Here is an 18,454-nt window from a genome sequence, read left to right on the forward strand (position 1 = left end):
ATTTTAATATATTTTGATATTTGTATTGTCCTTGACAGTTGTTCACACTTCACACCGGTTAGTTGATTAGTTCCGTCACAGACTAATAATAATATACTAGGTTCCGTTAACTCCGAGACTGATTGAAAATGTTTAGAAAATTTTGCTTACGTTTATATTTTGAAATAGAAAATTAAAATTAACGCAAATTTTTCAATCACATGAAGAATTTCCATGAGTTAAGCATTTAAGATGGACATGGAGTCAACAAAAGCTATAAAAAATCGGAAAAATAGAAAGGAACACAACAAACAAAACGAGGTCAAGAAAGTTTCTGAAACAGAGGATTCTGAACAAAGTTTAAAATTATTAAAAAGAGAAGTCGTAAGTATTTTTGATAACACGAAAAATAACCATTACATTTTACTATACAACATATAAATTAAAAGAATTAATGGTCTTTATAAGGAATAAAATAAAATTAATTGGAGTAAAAGTAAATATATAATAACTCAGTGATTGAAATTTAAAATATCATTTATTTCAGGGTGATGGTGCCCCAGCACAGAATGAATATGAATGCAAAGATGATAAATATGAAGAGAATACAAACATATCACATAGATATTATTTAAAAATTGAAATTGATATAATATTTCTTATTCTCTTAGGTTTAGGTCTTTGCACTAGATTGTATAACTTAGACAATCCTCATTATATTGTGTAAGTTTACTTTACTAATCTTTTTAATCAATACATAGACAATAATAAATATTTTTTGCTGGCTTTATTTTTTGTCTGAAACAATACTGTTTTCTTCGTTTGCTTTAAATATTTAATATAGTTAAATACTATATCTTATCCTAATTAATTTTAATTTTCAGCTTTGACGAGCTACATTATGGTAGATACGTATCACTTTATACAAAAGGGGTTTTCTTTTTTGATGCTCATCCACCATTAGGAAAACAGTTGTTGTATTTAGCTGGTCGTATGGCTGGCTATGATGGAAATTTCACCTTTGATAGAATTGGATCTCCGTATACAGAAAATGTACCTGTGACAGCTTTAAGAATTCTACCTGCGATAAGTGGCAGTATCCTTGTAGCACTTTCATATCAATTTATGTTGGAGACTTCAGTACATCAAGTGACTGCTGTATTAGCTGCTTTATTGGTTTTATTTGGTAAGTATTATAAATAAATATCTATGTCTCTATATAATATACTGATATAACTTTTCAATCATTATTCTTATAAGAAAAAAAAACATATGTGGCACTCGAGGACTGCCGTGGTAAAGCTATTGCATAGCATCGCATCGCTGTTTCGGTTGGAGTGGGGGGTATTAGGTTTTTTCGTTACGGAATTTTTACATTCGGTCGCCACGCTTAAGGCCCGCGATAGAAGCTATGCAATCAAGCGCGGATCCAGGGGGGGGGTCACGGGGTCATGACCCCCCCCTGGGCTAGGTCCACGACCTAAGTGGCCCACTAATTTAATATTAACTTTTTTAAATTAACAAATTAATACTGTTCAATATGATGTTTTTATTGAATTCTGAGACATAAAAGTAATATAGAACAATGAAATCAATTACAAACAGTAACGGAAGAGAATATTATAACAAAAATTATAGAAAAAGTTTATTAGGGTCGACCTATGGTCGTAATTTAAGGACAAATAACAGGTTTTTCGATTTAAAAAATAATAATAAAAAAAGTGTAATGGTAAAGTTGTATGTACTTATAATAATTAATTTTTTTTCTACAACTTTTGCTGTTACACTTTTCACACAAATACATAAAATAGCAAATTTTTTTTTCAAACGAACAATAGAAAATACAGTCAAATTACAACAAAAAATCGGCCAAGTGCGCGTCGGACTCGCGCACCGAGGACTCCGAGCAAACATATTTTTTCATTATGTTGTATCTTACAATTTTGTTTAAAGGATTTTTTTCTTTATCTGTGCTTGTAAGTGCTTAACGGCCGTTTTCAATAACCTATCTCCGATTACAGATAGATCGCTATCCCCAGTTAACAGTAAGATCTTAACTATCCATAGTTTGCGTTTCACAAACAAGGATAAGTGCTATCTATCTGTGTTTATCTAACGATAGCTTCTACCCTCTTGAAACGTTTAGTTCCTTGCTGCGCAAATGTTTAATTCTAAAAACAAATAATAATTACATTTGATAAAAGTTAAAATGTATATTTTTTCATAGATTTGAAGGTGATTATACATTGAATTGTTTTTTTTCTTTGTTTAACAAATTCAGTCATGAAATAAAACTCTAATTAGTATAGTCTAGTTATGTATTTTCAATTTTGTAATATAATTGCATATTCCCTGTTTTGTAGAAAATAGTCTCCTGACCCAATCCAGATTTATGCTATTAGAAAGTATACAAATTCTGTTTGGCATGTGGGGAATTCTGTGTGTAATTAAAAGTACAAGAAAAACTGGTCTGGCTTCAATATTATGGCTTTGTATAGGAGCAGTATCACTTGGATGTTGTTTCTCGTAAGTAAACAGAAATTGCATTAATTTTCCAAAGTGTCATTATTGCAGTTACAATAATTATCTAAAATAATATATTATTATTTACAGCATTAAATATTCAGGGTTCTACACATATTTTTTGGCATTTATATTGGTTGGACGTCAAATGTGGAACAGATTTGGACAAGTCGAATCTGCTTTACGTCTTGCGATGTCGGTATTGTGGAGAGTAGCTATACTGATCATAATTCCACTCAGTGTGTATGTGAGTGTATTCTATGCACACTTGGCAATGCTTCCAAAAGCTGGACCCCATGATAGTGTTATGTCTAGTGCGTTCCAAGCATCATTACAAGGAGGCCTTGCTAGTATAACTAGAGGACAACCATTACATGTTGCGCATGGCTCCCAGATTACTCTAAGGTAATCAATAATCTTTATTATGTTTATTTAGTCTATGGTGCTCTATTTTAAAGTGAATGTACACTAATGCAAGCCGATTATTCTTTAGTGTCTAAATTAGCAAGAACCCCCAAAATATTCACCTTTTACAAGAGTTTAAGTGACATATCACACTAGCGGATTGCGAGCGGTTTCAAAGCGGAGCGGGTGCGCAACGAATACGTTGCGGTTGCGCAGCGAATTCGTTGCGGACGCGTGGCAGATGCGCAACGTTTACGTCGCAGTCATGTACACTCATTAACAAAATGGAATCCGTGCTGGTTGTTACTTATAACTTGTGATAGTATAATAATTATGAGATCATTATTTTTTACGAGTTTCATAACATGTTAATGTTTAGGGTATTGTTTTATCTATTAAATCTTGGTCGAAATGCAATCAGATAACTTAATTGCTCATTAAGAAAGTTCATTAGTGAAATAAATGTTAAAGCTCCTTAACTAAAACAGGGCTATCTTATTATTAGATAAATAGCAGTGAATAGAAAATTTTATCAAGCAACCAGCAACTCACTATCACTTTGCTCATAATTAGGTTCACAAAATCTCTTTATAACATACGTTGCTATGGGAGAGATTATACTGGTCAGTCGTTACATACTTTTGGAATGTATGGTACATTCTAAAAGTCCTAGTAATTCAATTTTATAGCACCTTTTTTTAACAACTCCAGTTGTTATTACATCTTTAGTTAACTGTTAAGTAAGTGCATTTCCACAGTACGGTTAAAAAATTGAGTGCTACAGAAACGATGGAAATATTGAATGGAAGTTAGGCAAGGCGGAAGGGCTGGCTTTTGTGCGAGAGTATACAAAATGACGCGTCCGCAACGAATTCGCTGCGCAACCGCGGCGTGTTCGTTGCGCGCCCGCAACGTATTCGTTGCGCACCCGCTCCGCTTTGAAACCGCTCGCAATCCGCTAGTGTGATATGGCACTAAAAGTAGAAATACTTTAAAACTATACACTAGAATTCTTACAAATACATCTACTTATTTTATTGCTCCATGTATGGTAAATAAAATTTTTAAACATTTATATTTAAATTATTTAAAAAATAAATGAATCCAGACACTCCCACGGGCGCACGTGCTGGCTGCACTCGCACGCGCACGTGTACCCGGTGCGCTACGCGGACGGGCGCGGCTCGTCGCACCAGCAGCAGGTCACGTGCTACAGCTTCAAGGACGTCAACAACTGGTGGATAGTGAAGCGGCCCGACGTGTCGTCGCTCACCGTGTCGTACCCGCCCGATGCGATCCGACACGGGGATGTCGTGCAGCTGGTGCATGGACTCACTACTAGAGCGCTCAACTCGCACGATGTGGCCGCTGCTGTGACACCCCACGCGCAGGTACTTTGATCTTTGATCATTAAGGCGCTGACAAGACCCAATTTTGTTAAAATTGAAGTTATTTGAGCAGTTTTTTAAGAAAAGATATTTATTCTAGCCCATCAAAAAAAAAACATATGTTAATATTCATCATATTTCGAAGACCGTGGACGGTCTCGATACATAATTGGATGAAATCTTACTTACTTACTATCTGGCGCAGTGACCCCAAAGTGGGTCTTGGCCTCAGACAACAAAAGACGCCACTTATCCCGGCACAGTGCGATGTTTTGCCAGTCTCTTCTGTGCAGTGCCACGAGATCGTTATTCACTTGGTCCGCCCAGCGATACTTAGGACGGCCAACCGGCCGGCGGCCTGAGGGACGCCCCAAGTAAACCCGCTTAGCAGCCCGATCATCTCCCATCCGCAGAACGTGCCCTAACCATCGTAGCCTATGCGCTTTAATCTCGCCTATGATGTTTGGTGCAGCAAAAAGTTCCTCCAGCTCCTTATTTGATCTGCTTCTCCAGCTACCGTCGTTTAAGGGTATCGGGCCCAATATTTTACGGAGTACTTTGCGTTCCGTTACGAGAAGCTTCTTTTCTTCTTTTTGGGTGAGCGTCCAGGTTTCACAGCCGTACATAAGAATCGGCCTTATCACGGTTTTATAGATTCGAAACTTTGTACGTCTGCTCAATAATTTGGACCCAAGTATCTTATGAAGTCCTGCGTTACACCGAAGAGTGTTTTGGACACGAAGTTCGATCTCCTCTTCTCTACTATTAGTGTCTGTTACAGGACATCCAAGATACTTGAATGTAGCTATGCCCTTAAAAATGCTGTCTCCAACAGTTAGGTCTTCCCGCTTTTGTCTCGTGTTTCTATAACGGCGCATGTGCTGGTACTCCGTTTTGGATTCGTTAATACTAAGCCCAATTGAATTGGATGAAATCGGCTCGATAGAAAATAATTGCAAAGATTGGTCTTAAAATCATCACTAAACGATTCAATGTCTTTATTTTTTTGACGTACGGGTCTGCAATTTAAAACACGAAGTCAACATATATTCATACCTGAACCTCTAACGAGTCATATTTCGCATATGACCTACACTTTTCCTTAAATCACATATTTTCTTATTATTTTCTTCTACGACCTGGCCCCGCCCAGAAACAGTGATATTGCGCTCTCATTTGCGCACACTTTCCAATTGTATGGGAGTAAACGAGAGCGCAATCACTGTTAAATTGGGTCTTGTCAGCTCCTTATGTGAAGTAGTTACATAATATCGTCGCACATCGTGTCTTACCCGCCGGATGCGATCCGACATGGGGATGTCGTGCAGCTAGTACACGGACTCAATGATGCATGCATTTCCTGTAGAGAAATATAGGTCAAGTGTAGGGAAATAAATGTTAAATCCATCTGTTCTATTTTATAAGAGAATTGGTAGGCTAATTTTCTAATTTGTAGTAGATGAGTGCTTATGAAAAAATTTTAAAACTATTTTTCCATTCGTTTCTGTATTGTATTGTATATATTCCGTGATGAGAAATATCGTAACTAATTTCGTTAAAATACAAGTTTGAAAGGCTCTGTCCTTTGTTCTTAACATAATATAATATGGTAATTTTAGTAACCATGTTAAAATTAAACACAATGTTGCTTTCTTACAGATGTAAATTAGTGACCTATTCGTAACGAATTGTAATTCAAAAATTAACATTATTAAAATTTTATTGCAAAAATGTATATTCACAGCTTTTTGAGTAACAAAAATACCCATAGATATAAAATATTATTAAAATTGTACAACAAGGCTGTATTTCCAGGAAGTATCGTGCTACATCGACTACAATGTGTCGATGCCAGCGCAGAATCTTTGGCGAGTAGAGATCGTGAACCGGGAGTCCGAAGAAGCCACATGGGACAGCATTCACTCGCTAGTGCGGCTCCTCCACGTGCCCTCGGGCTCCGCCCTGCGGTTCAGCGGCCGCCAGCTGCCGGCCTGGGGCTTCCATCAGCACGAGGTGGTCGCTGATAAGGCTACTGACCATCAGGATACAGTTTGGAACGTTGAGGAACATCGATATTCGAAATGTGAGAATTAATTTGGTGATGTGTAAATACAAGGTTTCTGACTGATTTGATCATAATATAACAACCGATCCTACATATAACCTTTTGTTTTCATAAAATTTTCGGCTTGGTTCAAATCAGAAACGATGAAAACTATTCGCCTTTAACGGGAATTAAATGGTCGATTTACCCTGTACAATGTACATATATGTTGAACCACATGTTGAACATTTATAAAAAAAAAATTCTTTAACAATTAATTTTACAGCCGAAGACCGTCGCGAGCGCGAACGCGAGCTGGTGTCAGCAGAGATGATCCCCACCACAGCGACGCGGCTCTCCTTCTGGGCGAAGTTCGTGGAGCTGCAGCGCAAGATGGCGGCGCACGCGAGTGACGCGCCGCACGGACACATGTTCGCGAGCGAGCCGCACCACTGGCCCGTGCTGCAGCGCTCCATCGCGTACTGGCTCTCGCCGGACTCTAATGTGAGTGTGACGCGTGCTGGCTAGCGGCTCCGAGCTGCACGCAAGATGGCGGCGCACGCGAGTGACGCGCCGCACGGACACATGTTCGCGAGCGAGCCGCACCACTGGCCCGTGCTGCAGCGCTCCATCGCGTACTGGCTCTCGCCGGACTCTAATGTGAGTGTGACGCGTGCTGGCTAGCGGCTCCGAGCTGCACGCAAGATGGCGGCGCACGCGAGTGACGCGCCGCACGGACACATGTTCGCGAGCGAGCCGCACCACTGGCCCGTGCTGCAGCGCTCCATCGCGTACTGGCTCTCGCCGGACTCTAATGTGAGTGTGACGCGTGCTGGCTAGCGGCTCCGAGCTGCACGCAAGATGGCGGCGAGTATTATTGTCTTTGAATAGAAAAAATATTCAGCTAAATGGTATATGCACAAATGCAGCTTGCGTCTGATATGCAAATAGAAACATAACATGTAAACTTGTTACGGATCATCTCTTACTATCTGATATTTCAAAGGATAAGTACGTACATATTAACAAAAATGATTCCCGATTCCAGAAAAAATCCATACAAAACATATTTATGCATTTATTAGTTGAATTTAATTGTTTTCGTTTTGCAGGCTCAAGTACATCTAATTGGCAACCTTGTGACCTGGTACGCGGGTACCATCTCAGTATTATTATACGGCGCATTCCTCGTACTCTACGCCATTCGAACAAGAAGAGCTATCACGGATCTTCCGCCCAGAGCTTCACAAAAATTCTATGACGCCGGATGCATTCTCTTTCTAGGCTATTGGCTCCACTACCTCCCCTTTTTCTTCATGGACCGCACACTTTTCCTACATCACTATTTACCCGCCTATATGTTTAAGATATTACTTCTCTCTTTTGTCATCGATCACCTCTATTATTTAATACAAAAGCAAGAAAGAACAAAGTCATTAGCTCACATTTTTATATTTTGCATAGCAATTTGGCTGGCGTATGTAATACTCACCTTTAAAAAGTTTAGTGTACTCAGTTATGGAAACACTGATCTCACTGAAGTCGACTTAATGAATCTCAGATGGAAAGATACATGGGACTTTATTTTACATAAAAAATAGAATATTCATAAGAAATACCTACTACATACTATAATACTGTACAAGTAATGCCATTCCAGTTGAAAGAGTTGTGAAACTTAGTCATTAGTATTCATTCAAGACTTATTATTTATAAATATTTAGTGTAAGAAAAACATTATATATATTTTTTATATCTTCTTGACTCTTTATATGAATTGTAATACAAATCTTAAAAACAAATGCTATTAAAATATTTTACGAATAATGCAAGGTGTTTTTTATTTATCTTTTCCAAAATAATTTTATTATTCGACATGAAACTGTTTCTAAACTACCTAGTTGTACGTAGGTACTAAGTTCCTACCCATTGATTTATGATATTATTCGATTACAATATAATACAGCACGCTTAGTGCGGGGTTCATTCAGCTAGCAGCATAGTAGGTTATGGAGACACATTTTATTGTAATGAATTAAAAAAAAAATGCCAAGTACATAGTCATAATTTGGATTCTGTATTTTAATATGAATAAGAGAGGCAATTATTGTGAAGAATAATTAGGAAAAGGATAATCGAAATACATAATAACTACAAAATATGTTTAAAAAATGCTTTATTTAAATGAAATTTTAACGGCGACTTGGGGAAGGTTCAACTTCCATGGGTTGTACTGGACGAACCGACACTGACTCCACCTCTAGAGGGATAACCCTTTGCTTCAATACTGCCGTGGTTCCTGGAGCGTATCTGTATGAACCTTGCTTCTTACCCTGAAATTATAAGAACTTGAATTCACATCTGTATTTCATTAGTTTTTTTTTAATACTTTGAATGAAATTTAAAAGGAATAAAAGACATAGTTCATGAAACACTCATATATTTTCAAACTTATCAAATAATAAGCAACCAAGTAAATTAATAAAAAAATTATACATATTAATATACCAATCTTCATGTAGATTCCTTATTAACCCATTGACCACCGAGCGCCCCGATCGGGGCGCGACACAATAGATTATCTATTGTGTCTGTGATTCCGGGGACTGATGGATTAATTAGAGTTGAGAGAAAATTGTTGCAAGGAAAAATGAGATTTTTTTTTGTTTCATGTTTTCCGAAATATTTTATATTATAAGCAGAAATTTTTATTATATGATAAATATTTGTAAGTGCCATATTTTACCTTCACATTAGCTTCCTCATATGTTCTTAAGTATTGGGCAGGGCCAGTATTGCGGATTACACATAAGTCAACATTGGAACCTGAGCCCAAGTCATTGAAGATACCAGCTGCTATGGCATCTCTAACAAGCTTCTTGCCTTCTTCTTCAGACATGTTTGGCTTCCAACGTGACTCAAAAACAGCCATAGCTGCCAATGATCCAGAACCTATAAATTAAAACCAGAGTTAATGATGAACCTGTTAAGGATTTTTTTTTGTTATATTTGGTTGATGATAATTAACATGTGTGAGATTATACTTAATTTTGGTAGCAATAGTACTTACCCATAGTTGCATATGGTAGTTTGTCTACAGATCCATGAGGGTAAATACAATAGATATGGGGTCCAGTGCGGTCCACACCACCCAACACTAGGGCAGCCCCAATGTGACCTTGATAACGGAACAGCATACGTTTCAAGAGAGTTGATGCGGTCTCAACTGGCACCACACGCCCTGTGTGAAGGCGCTGAAGCTCTAATTGAGAAGCCACAGTCTGAGTAGTCATTTCGGTGTCTGCAGCAGTACCGGCACCGCAACAGTACATATTGCTTGCTAGATAGTGGATTTTCTGGCAGTTTTTATCTGATACAACAGTGTTTTCAGTGGCACGAGTATCGGCGCCGAGAATCACTCCATCAGCATAAATAATACCGACAATAGTTGTGCCGGTTTTTGTCGCTTTCGGTGCAGGAAAGCCTTTTTGGTCGAGGAATGCATTTCTAAAAGAAGATACAGTGCTTGTTTATGAAAGTTAAACAAAATAATACACCAAATAGACAAGGTTAATATTCTCACCTCTGACAATTTTCAAAAGAAAATCCTGGTGCTGGCACTTCTGGAACAAGTACTGATGCCATGTTTTTTTTTATTTGTTTGTTGTTAATAACGTTTATAGGGCCCACTTGAAAATTATATTAATTCAATGAATTAACAGAAATGTAAATGACATTAAAACGCAAACAGCTTTCTCATCCTCTGACAGTGGCATCTGGCACATAGAGAAAAGATCTGGCATCTGCCATCCGCTCAAATTCCAATCACTTAACGTGACATTTGTTTTTTTTATGAATAGAACCTTGAATAGAACATTTTCTATTGCATATCTTTCTTTGAATAAATACACAAATAAATAGATCTAAGTAAATATTAGAAGAAAATAGGAAGTATAGAAGTATAACACTTCCTCGTGAGATACGTATATGGTACTTTTGAATTAACGGTGACACGGGATTTATTATGTAAAACGATCATGAAATAAATTCTGCATTTTTTTAATTTTAAAATAATCGTTATCTCCATTAAATCTGTTTCAAATGGACAGTGTGAACAGAAACTTTAATTCCTAAAAAATGAGTTTCTAAATTTAGTGCCTAGATTTAGGGAAGTATAACGACGCTAAGCGCATGTTATATTATTATTCATTCCTTATCAGTTTGTTCTAACTCATGTACCTCCTAGCCTCCAAAGTAATGTCTTATAAAGTACCGAAATAATATTGTGGAATTAATATATGTAACTTTAAATATTCATCGCAAAAAAGACGTTACAATATTTTTTAAGTCTGGTAAGTAATATTCTTCTAACTCGCAACTCAGACAATGTTTTTTTTTTATTGCTTTGTGTTTTGTACCCGTATATTCAATGTACTCTGTGGTGTTTTGCTATCGATAGACGTGATGTGTGTAAATTATTTTTATACCTTTTTCTTTTTAATGTAAAAAGACAAAGGATTAATAATAGCATTTAGCGAACGATAGATTATTTTAATAAGAGCTCTTTGATACTTTCCTAGATTTGCCTTGTGTACCGAGTAAAGAATCTTAAAAATGTCTGTGGCTTTTGCACCTCGCGGAAACCGGCCTCCGTTAAGTCCTGCTCAAATCCAGAAAATGTTGGATGAAAACGCTCATTTAATACAAACTATTCAAGAATATCAATCGAAAGGACAACTAGTTGAATGCCACCAATATCAGCAAGTACTGCACAGGAATCTGGTTTACTTGGCATCTGTGGCCGACGCTAATCAGAATATTCAAGCTATTTTACCGGTACGGACTACATTGTAGCACATTATTACTTCTTTTTTATTTAAATATGCTTGATCCATTTTATATAATTAATTATAGTGCTATATAAATATGAATCTATGTATTAAGATCACTGAGTATATGTATAATTTTATTGTTTTTACAGATTTAAGATTATATCACCGTATTCAAATCTTATGAATTCATTCTTAAAATTTATTGATCTCAATTCAATTTCATGCTTTTCAATGTTATCTATGATCTTTTCACTGTTGCAGCCACCACATCAACTAGCAAGTGGTAATGTACCTCAGGGTGCACTCAATCCCCCAGCAACTGGTGCGGAAGTCCCAGGGTCACCGCAACAACCATATCGTCCACCATCAGGAGTTTCAACTGCACCAACTAGACCAACACAATCATATGGTCAAAGACCATACCCACAAAACCAGTATCAAGGTCAATATCAAGGAGCATATCCACCTCAGGGAGGTTATGGTCCTCCAGGGCAGGGATATGGCCCTCCTAACCCATCCCAGCAACCCCAAGGATATCCACCCAACTCTAACTATGGTCCTCCAATCACCACTGCTCCTAATAACTACCCTCCTTCTACACATCCTGGCCCTGGTTATCCGCCATCATCAGGGCAACAACCATATGCACCCCCTCCTGGAAGTCCCGCTGCAGCAGGTTCCCCTTATCCAGTGAGAGGTCCATCTCAGCCGGGATATACAGGAAATTCTGCATATCCCCCTCCTCAAACAGGTGCCAACTATCCAAATGTTGGTGTTAGCACATATAACACAACAACTTCACAACCACAGCCATATCAAACTCAATCTTTTCAAAATACAACACCCACTTCTGCTTATGGTTCAACACCTGTTTCCCAACCTAATAGATCACCACAACCTCCACCAAGTGGATATACTTCACAAAACCCCCCAAGTACAGGATATGGATCTCCATCTGCTCAATCTCCAACTTTCAATTCTAGTACTCATGGAAATAATGGGCCACCATCAACAGCTGCATCTGGTGGGCCACCTCAAAGTGGTCCTCCACAACAATATCCTCCATCCGGACAACCTTCTCCATATCCACCTGCGAGCCAGCCACCATATTCAAATCCATCCTCGCAACCTGGTAGTCCTGCCCCTTCAGTGTCAACTGCTCCTCCTCCCCAGTCCTCATATCCCCAAAACCCACAAAATTACCCTCCAGCTGGTGGGGCTTATCCTCCGCATGCCTATCAACAGGGATATCCACCTAGCCAATATCCGCCATCCCCCTACCCATATGCTAGAGCTCCAGCTCCCGGTGCACCCCCCCCGGCTGGTGCTCAGCCATATCCAGGATACAGTTTCCAACCTCCTAATCAACAGTAACTCTCATAATGTGTTCATGGATTACTTTGTAGTATGTAATTTTCAATATAAATGACAAGTCACAATTAAAGTGATGATAAATAAATGCTGATTAATTTTGTAAACCATATTTTTATGGCTTTCATGTTTAAGGAAACTCAAATATTTTTATATTATTTATGTAGGATAATTTAATGTACTGTGCTTTTAATTTTATTGTTATATAAAATAAAATTAAATACTTAATAGTAATATTCATCATGTTAGCTTATAATATTGTACTACATAAGTTACAAGTAGTTTTAAAATAAAATAAATAAAATAATTCCTAAATGTGTTTTTTTTAAATACAAGTCCTTATTTTTTTAAATACTTATTTCTTGAATACAATTTTTAGAATCAGAATGCATACATACATCTTGCAAATAAAACAATCAAGATTTATTTATATTTTATTTATAAATACTATACTATACACTAAACATTCAACAAGAAATGTTTTAACATTGGACTATAGTGCAATTATTCAAATTACTTCTTCTATTGTAACTTAACTTGTACTTAAAGAAAAATACTCCTATGATTCTTCATATGTAATTGTAGGCTGGTCAAATTGATGTATGGATTCATCATAATATTCCAATGGCAGACCATCAACATGAGGCTGTGTTGGAAAAGCGGGTGGTGTTTTCAATTTCTTCAGTGGCAATATTGTATCATAGATATAGCACATAGCACCAGTTTCTCCGGGAATTGCCACACCTAGCGTCCATATGACATTGTGTTCAGTGTTTATGCGCAGGATTTTAACACCACGCAAAATACGCCAACTAGAAACACATTAAAATATTAGTCAATAATCCATAGTTTAAAAATAATATACCATATTTTATATATGGCACATAGAAAAACGATTACACACCTATTACCCATGTGACCAGGCATTTTAGTACCAGGCCAAACACGTGCCTTCTCACCACCAGCACCGATGTTACCTGGCCTTCTGTGGGTTTTGGTGACACCGTGCGATGCAGGCATTCCTTTGAAACCCCATCGCTTCATGACACCTTGAAAACCTCGATCAATTCTATAACAAACAATTCCCAAATTTGAATGTATTATATACTATACCAGTTATGTATATTACATATATATACATATATATATATATTATGTATTAAGAACAATTTCCAAAGGGTTTTTAAAGTGAAACTTTTATTACATCGTCTCAAACTTTTTGGTCTGTGTAGCGCATGTCACGTGTATCGCGGCTGCCGAGTAGGTATACCTACTCGGCAGCCGACCGTCACGCGACATGCGCTACACAAAGCAGTGTTCGGAACCGTTCGAACAGTTTCACTTTTACCGTGATTTCATAAACCCACAAAACATTTTTTTATTTTCATTGCTGTCTAGAATAATTTTATACAGATTAAACTCTAAAAACTCTTAATCACTGATAGAAAACACACATGTTAGAATTTTTTTTAATTTTTTAACCTGCTCCAAATGAATTACTTAACTTACGTTTTTGCACGGATGTCAACACAATCACCAACTCTGAAGTGCGTAGCATATAATGGTGTACCAGTTGGTAGCTGTGCACTCGGGGACACCATGAATCTGCACAAATGCCTCTTAGGCAGCATTCCGACATTAGTAAACATTCCACAATAATCTTTTGTGACGGTACTCGGATCTATAGTTTCAGAACCAACTAACAAGCAACCTAAAGTCCTCTTTTCTCGCCAGTTTGCATTAGCTATTTTCATTGGTTTAAATTCTTCAGGTGGAATATATTTTATGACATGATTGTCTACAACCTGGAAAAATTAAATGAGAAATTTGTACATTTCTTTTTCCTCCACAATAATTTTATATATGTAAATAGTTAACAATATAATTATTAAGCTATTGAATAACTTACCTGTAGTAATGTAGTTTGATATTTTTTACCATCTTTTGACCATAGTGGATAATTTCCAATTTTACGAGCAATAACTCCAACCCGTCTGGTGTATGGAGTCCATTCAGCTGACTGCTGGGGTTCAATGTTAGCCAAAGGTGATTCCAATATGAGTTGAGATTTATGTTTATCTTGCTTTACTTCTTCAATAAAATCCTTATTATCTTGTGTTAACAAATCATCACTGACCTGTTGATATTTAATGTATGTTTTATTGAGTTCTAACAAATGTAAACATAATTAAAAGAAAAACTGATTTCGTATTCTATAAGTAAAATAATATAGAACATTATAAAGGCATCCTGCTTTTACAATATAATTCTATCCATTTTATCAAACTGCTTTATTTTTGGACTGGACTTTTGTTGTCCATATAATGTAAACATTTCATTTTCTAAAGGTTCATTTATTACTATTTTCTTACACTAGTTACTTATAAGTTATAATTTAATTGTATCAATATGACTACTAATTGATACATACCACTCTTTCTTTTTGAACAAACCAATAAGGAGGCCGGTATCTAGGATTTTGGCAATGTCTGGATCTTTTAATAACATGGTCAATCCTAGAAAACAATAAAGATTATTATTGAAATTAAATAATTTATATCGACAAGTTATGAAGAGATTTTTGGTTACATTACCTTAATTTGTTCAGGACGTTGCATAAGAGCTGTATATTGGATGTAGTCATTATTAGGAAATATAAACTAATTAAAAAATGTAAAATATATGTGATTAAGTTTTAACTCTATACAAATTAACCTCACGTTGAAATTAAATTGAACAATTTGTGGCAAGTGACAATTGACAATTCGCGTGCTAATGACAAGCACAGATTATTCTTGATCGAGTCATGACATTAAAAAAATCGTTCAGTAACTGCATCCATAAATACATCACGTTTTTTATCTGTGTGTGAAATATTTCATAAAACATGTACAAGCAGATTCTTATATTGTGTATTCAGGTTTCCGAACCTGAATTCCTGTTCCTGTTCCAGGCGTGATATGAAAGAAAACGTGCGTGTCCATGGCCCTGTGTTATTTCCTCTCTAAGGGCTAGCACGCGCTGGTGACTTTCAAGTTCAAGTCTATGAATATAATTGTATGGAGGTGCGCGCACGTTGATACGACGTTACAATTGGGTTATATTTTTGTCCGCCGACCAGCCCGTGACAAAACTATCGCCTCGTCGGTTTCAAAACCAAGGTTTTCATAGCAGCACGCGCACTGGCCCTAAAAAAACATATGAAAAGATCAAGAAACGGAAATTCGGTTCGGAAATACGGAATACACAATTGACATAAAGTGGACTTGTCAATTGTCACAGCTGATTTGACATCTAATTGCTTTGTAAACAAACTGTGAAGCGTGAAAGCATCATTTTTGATTTTTTTGATATATTGAGATTGAAAATGACCCAATTGTAGAGCATTTATTTATTTCTTTTAAATACTTGATTAGTATATTATTTAGAGCTATGATTTTACAGCACTTTTGTATTACAATTATATTTTTATGTGTAGCTTTGTGTAGCAATGCACAAAACATTATTTTTTCGGGACCGGGTTTACAACCTCAAACTGTCGTTATGCCTGCAAGATATTTCTTTGTTAATTTTACAGATGTCAACGAAGAAACGTTTGTATATTATACTTAATTAAAATCTAAAATACTATGAAATTCTCAAGAATATTTACGGATTTTTTTTTCTTTTAAGGTATTCGTTGAAGTTCGCACAAAGTTTTGCTGTAGAAATTACTGGACAATCCTTGAAAAAAGCTCATTGTAGAGTATGGTCAAATGTCTTAGATAGAAAGGATGGCACATTTATTGTACGATACAAGATATATGAAGTTTGTTCAAAATTGTCTATTAATATGTACTATAACAGTAAACATATCCAGAATTCTCCTATAACATTTGACGGTGAGATAGTTTATATAATTTGTACTGTATTTTTAATCTAAAACTAGCAAAATACTTCATATTTTTTTCATTTATGTCATGTTTTAGGTCCAATTCTTCCTGATCAATGTACATGTCCAGAAAAAGATTTAAATTTGTGGCTGGAAAATAACAAATGCCCCTTAACTTATGATCAAATTAATAAGGATCTTGAACCTTTTAAAACTGTGCAAATAAAATCTCAAATTAAAACAATAATTAAGAAACATCATAGTCCAGAAAGTACAAGCTTTTGCCATTATGTTGTAAAAAATAATGAGATTTATAGAGACTGCTATGGGAAACATGTAGGTTTTAACATGTTTTCTGATAATGTATTGTTGTCAATTACTAGAAAAGTTGTGTTACCTGATATGGAGTTAATGATTAATCTTGGTGATTGGCCACTGATCAGGAAAAGAGGTGAACCACTGCCTATGTTTTCTTGGTGTGGTAAAGAGGACTCCCTTGATATTGTTATGCCCACATATGACATTACAGAGTCAACATTAGAAAATATGGGAAGGTAATGCAATTCTGTATTTGATATTTCTGCAAAAATTAATTAAAGTTTTTAATAAATTAATGATTTACAGGGTAACACTAGATATATTATCAGTTCAAGGAAATGTTAAACGCCAATGGAAAGACAGAGAACCAAAAGCAATTTGGAGGGGCCGTGATTCTCGGGCTGAAAGATTGAAACTCATTGATATAGCTAGAGCTAACCCAGATTTGATCAATGCATCTCTCACAAACTTTTTCTTCTTTAGAGATAAAGAGGCACAGTATGGCCCTAAACAACCACACATATCATTCTATAAATTTTTTGATGTATGTTTTTACACAATAATTATTTTTTTGTATGGAATTATAAATTTATTTCATAACTTTTTTTTTCAGTATAAATATCAAATAAATATAGATGGAACGGTAGCTGCATATAGATTACCATACCTTCTGGCTGGTGGTGGTTTAGTACTAAAGCAAGATTCACCATACTATGAGCATTTCTATAGAGAACTTAAGCCCTGGGTACACTATGTACCAGTATCAAGAGATCTTTCAGACTTGAAGGAAAGAATACTTTGGGCTCAAGACCATGATGATGAAGCTCACAGAATTGCTACGAATGCCAAAAAGTTTGCAAATGAAAATTTATTACCACATCATATTCTTTGTTACCATGTAGTTTTGTTTTCTGTAAGTTATTTCTGATTTAATAATTATTTGATGAAATATTTTTGCCTGGAATAAATTGTAATTAAATATTTACTTTCAGGAATGGAGTAAAAGAATAACAGATGAAATAACAGTAAAGCCCAACATGACTCATGTGCCACAAGCAAAATTTGAATGTGATTGCAATTTGAAAAATCTGATGACTCATGAAGAGTTATAGTCAATTTAAGTATTAAAAAAAGACGTGTGGCACTCGGGGACTGCCGCGGTAAAGCTATTGCATAGCATGCCTTCAAGCCACACCTCCGTGTCCGTCGTAGTGGGGAGCGTGAGGTTTTTTCGTTACGGAATTTCTCAATTCGGTCCCCGCGCTCAAGGCCCGCGATAGAAGCTATGCAATAGCTTAAAAGGAAACTTTAAATCAGAGCAATCTCAAACTGTTCCAACTAAACAACTACTTTCAATAGTGGCTATCAACTATCTACAATATATACATTTATTATTACATAGGTACTATTATCATCCATTGGTAAAATTGTATGACCAAAACATTGTCATAATATTGAAATATTATAAATTTATCATAATATTTTTAGTGATATGAACCTTTTTAAAATGTGTATTCATGGTCAAATTAGAATCTCAAAAAATATCCTACTTCAATAACTTAAAACTATAATAGTTGTAGTTAAATTTAATATTGTGTATGTTCTGTTTTGGTTGAAATAAATCTTTTTGTATTGTATTGTATTGTATAAAACAATGAAATCCTACTTGAAAATACATTTCATTACTAGGTAGTACCTACATATTATTATCATAAAGTAGGAA

At 36.0% G+C, this 18,454-nt stretch overlaps 5 protein-coding genes across 5 annotated transcripts; 3 read left to right on the forward strand and 2 right to left on the reverse strand.

Annotated features, from left to right (window-relative positions):
• Positions 1-100: 100 nt before the first annotated feature.
• Positions 101-8,071, forward strand: rt (Protein O-mannosyltransferase rt). The gene is made up of 9 exons (XM_090111805.1): positions 101-363; positions 527-702; positions 864-1,165; positions 2,343-2,505; positions 2,593-2,907; positions 4,016-4,298; positions 6,111-6,378; positions 6,626-6,843; positions 7,452-8,071. Exons 1-9 carry the CDS (start codon positions 232-234, stop codon positions 7,938-7,940), a joined length of 2,346 nt encoding a protein of 781 aa, XP_089967931.1. The 5' UTR covers positions 101-231; the 3' UTR covers positions 7,941-8,071.
• Positions 8,072-8,498: 427 nt separating this feature from the next.
• Positions 8,499-10,124, reverse strand: LOC149910260 (proteasome subunit beta type-7-like). Its single transcript, XM_090111818.1, has 4 exons — positions 9,923-10,124; positions 9,410-9,846; positions 9,086-9,291; positions 8,499-8,672 (listed from the first exon to the last, which is right to left on the reverse strand). Exons 1-4 carry the CDS (start codon positions 9,982-9,984, stop codon positions 8,532-8,534), a joined length of 846 nt encoding a protein of 281 aa, XP_089967944.1. The 5' UTR covers positions 9,985-10,124; the 3' UTR covers positions 8,499-8,531.
• A 662-nt stretch (positions 10,125-10,786) lies between these two features.
• On the forward strand, positions 10,787-12,841 carry LOC149910261 (uncharacterized). Its single transcript, XM_090111828.1, has 2 exons — positions 10,787-11,175; positions 11,433-12,841. Exons 1-2 carry the CDS (start codon positions 10,954-10,956, stop codon positions 12,543-12,545), a joined length of 1,335 nt encoding a protein of 444 aa, XP_089967954.1. The 5' UTR covers positions 10,787-10,953; the 3' UTR covers positions 12,546-12,841.
• A 131-nt stretch (positions 12,842-12,972) lies between these two features.
• On the reverse strand, positions 12,973-15,298 carry mRpL3 (mitochondrial ribosomal protein L3). The gene is made up of 6 exons (XM_090107628.1): positions 15,137-15,298; positions 14,974-15,058; positions 14,452-14,679; positions 14,052-14,347; positions 13,447-13,611; positions 12,973-13,354 (listed from the first exon to the last, which is right to left on the reverse strand). Exons 1-6 carry the CDS (start codon positions 15,184-15,186, stop codon positions 13,102-13,104), a joined length of 1,077 nt encoding a protein of 358 aa, XP_089963754.1. The 5' UTR covers positions 15,187-15,298; the 3' UTR covers positions 12,973-13,101.
• A 573-nt stretch (positions 15,299-15,871) lies between these two features.
• On the forward strand, positions 15,872-18,310 carry LOC149910263 (protein O-glucosyltransferase 2-like). The gene is made up of 6 exons (XM_090107640.1): positions 15,872-16,135; positions 16,215-16,423; positions 16,511-16,967; positions 17,038-17,275; positions 17,345-17,644; positions 17,724-18,310. The coding sequence occupies exons 1-6, from the start codon at positions 15,975-15,977 to the stop codon at positions 17,841-17,843; spliced, it is 1,485 nt and encodes a 494-aa protein (XP_089963766.1). The 5' UTR covers positions 15,872-15,974; the 3' UTR covers positions 17,844-18,310.
• Positions 18,311-18,454: the final 144 nt, after the last annotated feature.

This window comes from Colias eurytheme, chromosome 2 (assembly GCF_061535395.1).
Source record: "Colias eurytheme isolate Ceu_HAF_F1 chromosome 2, ilColEury1 Martin Lab GWU primary, whole genome shotgun sequence".
Lineage (NCBI taxonomy): Eukaryota > Metazoa > Arthropoda > Insecta > Lepidoptera > Pieridae > Colias > Colias eurytheme.